The following is a 9,944-nucleotide window of genomic DNA, read 5'->3' as shown; positions in this document are numbered from 1 at the left end:
TTAAAACCACTATTTGATGATTCCAATTTGTTTCATCCGATTTTCTATTTTGATTAAGAAGATTTAGACGTGTCCGGAATGCTACAAAGCAGTGAAATTGGCTTAATCTGCTCAAATTTTCTAATCGTAGGCTTTAAGAAAATATGCATCTAGATACCCACGTTCGTAATGAAGTGTAACGATAACTGATGCAGGCATTTTACTGTTGAGCAGTTGCAATGTCAACACGTGCGTAATCAACTAAAAAGTGCCAATACTTTTGCTTAATATTACAAACCATAGGTCCTGTTGGGTTGGCTTGTTCTAGAACAAATGCCTTTTGGTGGAAATGTTATTTCCCGTTTGGAATACATTTGGAACCGCCCTTGGAAAACTGGCTACACGCCTTGAGTTAAGAACGGATCAGCATTTTAAGGGGGGCAGTCTGGAGTCATCGTTGTCCGTTTTAATGGTTTCAGTGCTGGTCAAAGCTCTGCTCAGAGTCTGGGCATCACTGGAGTCTGAGCAGAACTATGACCACTGAAACCATTAAAAACAGACATCGGCGATGTTTCCAATGAAACAAGACTTTTTAAAAAAGGAAACTTAAAACTCAGTTTTCTGTTCTAATACAACGTAAGAAAGTGCGGATCCTGAAGTTATAAATTCACCCGATTGAACCGAATAACAGTCCTTTCTAACTATAGGCTACTAGATGTGATTATAGAACGAAAACCTTCGTCTTTTCCTGGGCATTTTTTCGTGAATATCACAACAAGTCAACTGCTCATAACTAGACACCATCGACAAAGAACAAATGACAAAAAATACTTTTAAGATATATTTCCGTTGCACGCTATTTTCGACAAGCACTTAACCCTATTATCGTTAAGCTATGTCTACTGGTTTAACGTGTCACCGCAATGAAACAGCGTTACAATCTCCCGTCTAAAATCTGGAAAAATACATGCGTATATAATGAAATTACTCGCATAATTAAGATACGAAAATGAAATTGTAAAGTTATACCAGTGTTTCATTGCAGGTCTACTTCCGCCACCTACAAGTGTTAGGATTACTAGAGGAAATGTCAAAACTATATAGGAAAATGATACCAACACGAAATTCAAGTGGCAACGCCATTCTCTTTTTCTCTGCTTGCGTATCCCTATCTTAATTCTTCGTATGATCGCAATCGAAACAATCAGATTTCCACCAGAGATTGCCATCAACGGAATGACGAAGAGGAAGCTTAGTTTCAAAATAAGATAGAACTTTAACACGTATATATTCGGAAGCTTCATGGCGTCCATGTCACAATAATTTCTCTTATACTGTGGCGTGGCAATGATATCAACAACGTAAAAGTGATCGATCGAAAAAATGAATACGAAACAAAATGAAATCAACAACCAACTTGTTCGGCGTTTTGTAGCGAAAAAACGCAACCTAAAAATCGGCCAAATAATGGCGATACATCTTTCAGAGGCATAGAGCACGATTATCCAAGCCGAAAATAGTCTGAAAGTTACGCTTAAAAACATGATACATTTACAAATAGCTGGATGCAAAATCAGAACGTCCAAATAGAACGTTCCCGATGTGGCGTAGGACAAGGAATACGGGAGCCAGTTCGTCAGACACGAGCACAGCAAAGCAAGAGAATCAGCTAAAGCGAGCGATATTAAATACTGGCTTAAATCTCTTGAAGTATGAGATATTCGGGGCCAGATGATCATCGAAATGATGTTGCCCAATAAACCGACTATGGATATGGGCCCGCAGACCCACGCAGACAACATAACTAGTAGAATTTCGGTCCTAGATTTATGCTCACTCCCATCTGCCTCTGTCCAATTTCCAGTTATCATTTCGTTGATGTATAACTACGACTTCGATCCAGTTAATTTACGTCAGCAGAATATCGACGAAAAATATCTACGCAGTTAATTATCATCATTTATAGATATTGATGAAAATATGATATGTTTTACTGTATGGATTTTAATATCGATCTAGATCAGAATTATACATTCATACATATATGAACATCTCTATTAGCCGAAATTATAGATTATCATCATTTATGAATATTGATGAAAATGTGAGTTGCTTTTACTGTACGGATTTTAATATCGATCTAGATCAGAATTTTACATTCATACATATATGAACATCTCTATTAGCCGAAATTATAGATTATCATCATTTATGAATATTGATGAAAATGTGAGTTGCTTTTACTGTATGGATTTTAATATCGATCTAGATCAGAATTTTACATTCATCAAATTCCATGAAGTTATTTTTTCTTTGAATTTAGAAGATATATATATACATAGCACACAGCTTTGCTATACCCGATGAAAAAAAAATTTCTCTTTCGAATCAACGCCGTTTTTTTTATTGAAAAACCATTCGATGTGCAGCTTGCATTCAATAAATAGTATTGGTTTCGTCGTTTGATTAGATAGATCCATCTTTTCTTTTATTTTCTAAACGCGGAAAGAAAAACCGTACAACGACAAGGCTATGACAGAATGATAACTTTCTCTCTAGATCTTTTTCAAATATTCAAAAACAAAGAAATAAGACATGGGTGAAATATATATATATATACATATATAGGGTATGTTTTTATTACGGACATTAACAACATGTACAAATCTATTTCACTCATATTATAATTCTTCATAATATATAATTGATGCCCGGACAATAATGATATAACTGTAATTCATTTTCATAAATAAATATTTCATTTTAAGTAGAGAGACAATTGGTGCATTACATCGAATTTTTTCTTAAAGTCTATGCACACGATAAGTAGAGACATTATTACGAGATACAACTTTCACAGAAATTCAAGATCATTAACTAAACATTAAGGTATATGATCGTACAGTAAACCTCGCCTAAGTTGGAGCGGTAAAATTAGTCTGAGGTAAGGGTAGGAAAATATGTAAGGATGTCAGAAAAATGATTTCGTATCTGTCCGAGTTTGTCAAAAGTCCAAGTAGGCCATGTCCAAGCAAGTTGAGGTTTACTGTATTTCTTCTCTAAATCAGAAATCAGACTTCAAAATAATGATGATGATAATAATAATAATAATAATAATAACTGATCTTACAGCAAAAATGACCAGAAAGAAAACTATGATGTAAATTTACCTTCAAACAGCAAACGAAATACTGAATAGACCTATATCATATTAGGTAATGACGGATTTCAAATTTGGTTTGTTTGAAAAACAATGAATCTTGATAATATCTACATTGATTGATCATGATCACTATAGCGTTCAGAAAATGATTAAGTTTGACTCCGCATTTTGTATACTACTAAATTGGAATAAAATTTAGATGTGGAACTGCCTGGTATGAACCGAGATATAAGTTACCGAGGCTATTTCAACATTGGACGGATTCATGAACTCAACCAATATTGGTCGTTTTAAGTCGGTATGGAAGCCACGGAAAACCTGTGAATTTACTGGTATCTGGTTTACTGGTATTTTTGTGATATGCACGGAAGATAATGACAGCAAAAGTGCTGTTCAGAATGACATTAGGACCCATATCCGGTACAAAGACGCCTTGCATGCCTTGTCACAAAATCCCCACGTCAAACAGCTAACCAATAACAACTTTTCACGAACTATTCAGAAATCTCTACCCTCAGTTCATTCTGTTACAACATGGCTTACAGTTTAATGTAAGATTCTTTTGCGGCATGATCTCATGCAAGGCCTCTTTTTTCAAGTCTAGAGCATTTTAATATATGTATCCGTTATTTTTTTACAAACAAAAGTTTACACAAGTACACACAAAAAACTTCATTCAACTATCAATGATAGACTATTTTTCAAAATAAAAAACAAAACAATCGAATAGATTTTATGAGACATTTTTGCCAGAGGGAATGTAAGTTATCACAAGAAAATAACTTCATGTTCAGATCTAGTTCTTGTGGAACCTCATTATAACAAGTAATTCAAATATACTGAAGTTTTAAGCCCAATGCACACGGTGCAGGGAAACATGGAGACAGGAGACAGAAACATTCCGTGTTTCATTCCTGAGTCGCTGTTAGAACAACAACTTAAACGTGAAAATAATCATTGATGAAAATGACGGCATTTGTCAAAGACAAACGCAACTGAGACATGCATGATGAGTTCAACTGATACCAAAATATAGTTGATAATTTTTGGTATCATTCTATAACAAATATCAAACAATATACACAATAAACATGACATCATCATCTAATAATAGATTTGATATATCAACAATATTTTCATTTTCACTACAATCATCGATTAAAATCAATAGTTAGTTGGTAACAGCTATTATGATCATTCGCGTCGCAAATGGCCGTTACGCGTATTACATAACATATAGAGGTTTATATTGTTCAAATGCCTTCAAAGTTAAAGCAGAAACTGTATTCAAATTATCACAATCAACAGTGATTTTTCTAACAAATCTGGATATAATCATCAAAGCTGAGGCTTTCGGGGAACATTAGAATTAAAAAATTCAACATTGTGCATCAACATTTCTCATACATAACGTGCATATTACATTTATAAAAGCATTCTTGCATTTTTTTTTGGTAGAACATCATTTGATATCAAAGAAATTGACATCGATTCAAAAACAAAACACTACGTCAGACAATACAGACTAAAATAGATTTACTTTAATAACAACATTGCTCGGTCTTTCCGGCCATCTTTAATACTCAAAACTCTAATGAAATTCAAAACCTTATTCATTTTCCATTCAGCAAAATAATCTGGCCTTCGTATTACAGTAATATTTGGAATTTTTTTGAAGATCAGAATTTAAGTGATGATACGGTTATACAGCTACCCACAACAAGAAACAAACACCGATATACTTCATATTCAACCTGATTCAACTGAAGTCATGAATAAATATTTCACCAAACTCTAGGTAAAGGTAGAAACAGTCGTCTCATTTGGTTAGAAATATTCGAATTATTTATTCAAGACTTTGTAGATTTATTCTCGACAATTTTATTTAAAGCTGCCTCACTGATATGTATTTTTGTTTTGATATCATATCGTACGTAATGTACACAACAATAGCTATATGCATTTACACATAGACTCAATTACGACAATCCCTCTTTGAAATTGGTTCTATAGACTGGTGTTCACCGTGTTTCGCTCAGGAGCGAACTACCATGGTAACATTAAGAAACTATAGAAATGAGTGAGAAGCTTTCGCGTTGACCCCCAGGTTATACTTAACGGGGATTATGCAAACCGACTGAGATCTAGTGAATTGAAATTCAGCTTCCCAACTCAGATGACAGAATTTTCGTGAACCTGATATTCTACTGATAAATACAAGAAAACAAAAAGTCCGTGACAAAACGGAAAGAGATTCACCACAACAGACCAATCATCGTCATCAATAATTCAGAAGCGATAACAGCGTCTGAAATGACTGTAATTATGAGCTGATTACGGATCATTACCGATCCGTATAGTCGTTATATATTAAAATAAGTCGCATCCAAAAATAAATCTAAGTATATCGGAAGTATCCAGGTTACGTATTCTTCTTCAATGACGTCAATAATTGATGATATGACATCCTGAGTTTTAGAGCATTTTATGTACGGAACTGAGCAATATTTAGCATCGTCAAAAATCCAGTCTGCGAACGTCATTCATCACTAATCATCGGTTGGTAGTATATCCGGGTTGAAGTATTTACAAAGTTCCATTTCACTCTTGACGAACGATACTTTACGCGCAGTTACATCGTTCAGCCTGTGTGAAAGTAAATCATGAAATTGACTTCATCTTATGAAAAGAAATATTTGTGACCTATTGATATCAAAAGAGCCGCGATCACAGAGAGATAAGAGCATTTGATCAGCCCGTAAAAACTTTATACACGCCAAATAGCCCGACAAAAAATGTCAGACCAGGCACGAGCCAAGTTTTAGCACGGGTCAAATCATTGCGCTTTGAATTGTAACTGGTTCTGGAAGTGACTCTAGTATCAAGAGAGCACGCTCTCTAATTAGGCAATTTGAATCCGGCCTGATCACATGCATGAACAAAACCTACCAAGGTCGGATGACGCTCCAGCAGCCATTGAATAGCAACGGAGCATTGATAATGAGACAGACTCCTAGTCGTTCGGGATAATATTTACTCAATAACCAAATCAAATTCTTCACGAACTCGTAATCCATGCAGCTCATCTTGAAATCTTTCAAATCGAAAACGATGCACAAATTATCGATTACATCCTCGAAACAGCGTTTACACGCGTTCTCCTGAAAAATAGTAATTACCAAAAAAAATTCATCAAATCATTTCGATCTAGGATATTGCGGTATTGAGTTTTTAAGCTCGCTAGGGGGGGGGGGAGGGAGAGCTTCATGAATGTTTTGTAGCTACTATATTGTGAGGGTCCAATCATCCACAGCTGTTTACTACACAAGGCTTTATAAGCACAATATCGCATTACAAAGCATGCGATCATTTTTCAACCGCAATATAGGAAATGTGAACTGTTACAGATGTCTATTTGTCAAACGCACTCAGCACTGATCATCAATTGAATGACAACGCCGGAAAAATCAGCGGTGGTTAAATCAAAACAACATCTCTTATATACTCACCAGCATGTAAACGATGAACTTAGTGAATTCATTGATATCCCGTTCATAAACACTGTGCTTCCTGGCAGCGATGTATATAACAGGTCTGAAAAACGAATTTCAAAAACTGCCAAATAACAAAACATTACGACCGAGATAAGCAGGCAAACATATGATACAAGAATGTCTTGACGTCTTGAGAATATTTTGTCATATCGATGTCGAAATATGAAATCAATTGCTTCGGGGATCTCGAATTTAATGATTCATCGTTTGATCTAAAGAGATTTGGGATTTGATTTTTCATTTAAGGCATTTCTATCAATAATCAATGCGGGACTACCAGTATAATCATCGAAGAACCCATCGATAACAAAATCATTACGATTAAAAGGTAATTTCAATAACTAAGCAATCGGTTAATGAAAATCAATGACTGAAAAGGCCGCGAGTGAAGACATCTCGCTGTGACGCTGGTAGTTTAAATATTGTCGTGGAGATATTGTAGTTGTCTAGGAGATATCGTAACGAGACGGATAATTAGACGAGTAACGAGCTCGAACGACTCAACGAACCGAAATCGATGTAGGAATGATAGATTTTATTGAATCAAATACGCGACTTCACCGCAGGCAGGTGGCTGTAATATATAACGCATATAACCCTAATAACTTAATAGTCGTTGTTATGCGGTGGCATTTCTGACCGTCTTGAATCCGTGATATAAATAATTAAAATCTAGCTGCATCCATGAAACAGAATTGTAACCATGGGGAAATCGACTTTAAAACAGGGTCCCTACAGACCAGTCATTCATAGATATCAGGAGTTTCAAAGGAGAAAATTCATATCCCAATAACTGTTGACTCCTCCTAAATCGGTACTCTTTATCTCAGTAAACCCTTCAGTGTGGTTTTGTCTGCAAATTGTTATCCTTAACGCTACTAAACTTGGTTTCTAATCCGGTAACCACCAAATTGGGAAAAAAAAAATCCTGGTCCCAACTTTATCGATATAGGGGTGGTCTACTGTACAACTACAACCTAGACGATAGTTTCTAATCGCCTATTTCTCAGGATTTTTGGTTCAAATAAAAGAAGTTTCAAGCACTTTTAAAAGCATTTATCATTTTGAAGGAGTTTTTAAGGAATCAAGGAGGCGTAGGGACCCTGTATAAGATATTGGGTTGAGTTTCCTAGAAATTAGAATTTCTTCCTCTTTTTTTTTCATTCAACTGACCTTCCTTTGAGATCTCTATTTTTAATGAGCACCATTTTTTGCGACGTAAGCTCTTTGAGTATAAATTCGTTATCGGGGCCTATTTTTTCGACGCCGTACTCTCGACGCCAGTTATTGCATTTGATGATCGCGTTGAACGCCGCGTCTGCCGTGCGAAATGCTCGTAGAAACCGCCACAAAGCTGCGTCGTTTAATTCCTATCGGTATAAACACAATAGAAATCTAGTCATATCCCGACAGCAAATATACGAGAGGAGAAACTTGTTAACCTACTAGAATAAATATTTTGTGCATTTCACAAATATCCGATGACTAATTTGAATTCCAGAATTTAACATAGCCAGCATACAGTACACTATAGGCTACTTTACGAACTTAACAATTTTGAAAATGGATCTAACAGCATTTTGATCTCACCTGAGTTGGGTCAGCTGTAAATATAATCTGAAATTGAAACGTAAAATATTCTAAATAAACGATGGCCGAGAATTAGCTTCGAAACGCTTACGGTATTCATCGCGATGAAATTGATGTCAACAGCGGGGTTAATGTTTAGAAAGCTCGATTTTAATGATAGACGGATGTAAAGTCTCTCCCCGGGGTACGAGATATTCAAATTGCTTCGCTCCACGATGGAAATCGCTGCAGCAGTATCCTGTTGATTCTGCGAGCAGTCGTCTATCATTCGAGTGGTTGATTTCTAGAGCCTGAATTAATGGCTTCATTTCACATGGGATTCGATGAACGCATCTCGTAGATCAGTAATAGAATGACAGTACTATAACAGTACAACCGTCCCTAAACTAGGCCTTATCACAGTAAGGAAAACAAAATATTCTCCATATACGCAACCGGGCCTGCAATGAGATCAGTGATGTCCGGCCCTGCCCAGGGACTTATGAGACTTGTACAAGTCCATCAAATTTTTTTGAGTGCCCTTTTTCATTTTGTCAACAAAGATATTTGGTTTATTTTAGTGCAGGAGTGCACCTGATATTGCCTGTTTGGACATAAAAGTGCTTTTTGGGTTGTGATAAAGTCCTTTGCAATTTGCCTATGGATCCGCCCCTACCTACCCGATGGTAGTTACAATTTTCAAATACAAATAACGGCAAAATCTAATTACTCTATTTATTCTATTGGGCCTATTGGTTATTTGTTCATCCCATGTGGCACTATTGTAGGCCTGTTCGAATGAATGCGTAAATTGTGTTTACGCATTATTGATGCATTGGAAGGTGTATTCATAGAAAGGGTTCTACTGTTATGGGAGTCGCACTTTTGACAACGGAGGGAGAGATTCTACTGTCGTCCTGACTGAAAACTCTGAAGGAAAATCATCGAAACACCTTTCCATACGCTCGTGTCTTACCAAACATCTTTCTTTCAATTCTTTAAAATCTTCTTCAGATGGTTCCTTCGATGAGACATTATTTGCCATGACTTCTGATTGGTTATGAGGGGACAACTGAAAGAAATATAGCCCATTAAAAAAGCAATTTGTTGCCCGAGTGGTTTAGTAGCCTAGGCCTAATACAACGGCATTGGGTCACTTAACAAAAATGCATATCGAAGTGAAAATCTTCTCTTTTGGTTTCAATAAGGGGGAAAATATCATGAGGCTGTAGTTGTAGGGACGCTGAGGCCATGGCGCATTAGCAGGTTAGGGCCGGGACGACAGTTCAGTTGCCCTTCGCATTTTTATCTAAATTGAGCGAATCAAACTTATACAGGCGAAGCAACAAATAAAATTCTTAAGTGAAGAACATGAAATTTTACGATAATGGAAGTAAAAATAACAACAAGTGTAGGCCTCTAAGCCTTACATTTTGTCATTGATTTCCCCTCACACCTTTTTAAGAAGTAAAGTCTCTCACTCACATCACAGACTCCAGCAGGATCATCATCTTAAAGTTGTTAGAATTTACAACATATGTCATGAATGAAAATAATGAATACCTTTTTGAGACGGGTCTTTTCTTATAATAAATCCAAGAGCTTGAGCTATGTACATGTACTTGAAGTGCACGAACTAACTACCAATAGAAACCAGTTGTAAATGGGTACATTTCGCT

At 36.1% G+C, this 9,944-nt stretch overlaps 1 protein-coding gene across 1 annotated transcript; it reads right to left on the bottom strand.

Moving 5' to 3' along the window:
• Positions 1 to 5,116: 5,116 nt before the first annotated feature.
• Positions 5,117 to 9,891, bottom strand: LOC141905644 (uncharacterized). Its single transcript, XM_074794603.1, has 7 exons — positions 9,829 to 9,891; positions 9,242 to 9,337; positions 8,287 to 8,313; positions 7,870 to 8,066; positions 6,652 to 6,736; positions 6,092 to 6,303; positions 5,117 to 5,788 (listed from the first exon to the last, which is right to left on the bottom strand). Exons 2-7 carry the CDS (start codon positions 9,308 to 9,310, stop codon positions 5,692 to 5,694), a joined length of 687 nt encoding a protein of 228 aa, XP_074650704.1. The 5' UTR covers positions 9,311 to 9,337; positions 9,829 to 9,891; the 3' UTR covers positions 5,117 to 5,691.
• Between the last annotated feature and the right edge of the window lie 53 nt (positions 9,892 to 9,944).

Source organism: Tubulanus polymorphus, chromosome 5 (assembly GCF_964204645.1).
Source record: "Tubulanus polymorphus chromosome 5, tnTubPoly1.2, whole genome shotgun sequence".
Classification (NCBI taxonomy): domain Eukaryota; kingdom Metazoa; phylum Nemertea; class Palaeonemertea; order Tubulaniformes; family Tubulanidae; genus Tubulanus; species Tubulanus polymorphus.
This window is presented reverse-complemented; position numbering and strand designations above follow the sequence as displayed.

What these genes read in the sequence shown, in the direction of transcription:
- LOC141905644 (XM_074794603.1), bottom strand. Translation starts at nt 9,310, where the DNA reads ATGGCAAATAATGTCTCATCGAAGGAACCATCTGAAGAAGATTTTAAA. An exon ending in TTACAGCTGACCCAACTCAG is followed by an intron (nt 8,067 to 8,286) that starts GTGAGATCAAAA and finishes TTATACCGATAG; the next exon opens with GAATTAAACGACGCAGCTTT. An exon ending in TGGAGCGTCATCCGACCTTG is followed by an intron (nt 5,789 to 6,091) that starts GTAGGTTTTGTT and finishes ACTTTCACACAG; the next exon opens with GCTGAACGATGTAACTGCGC.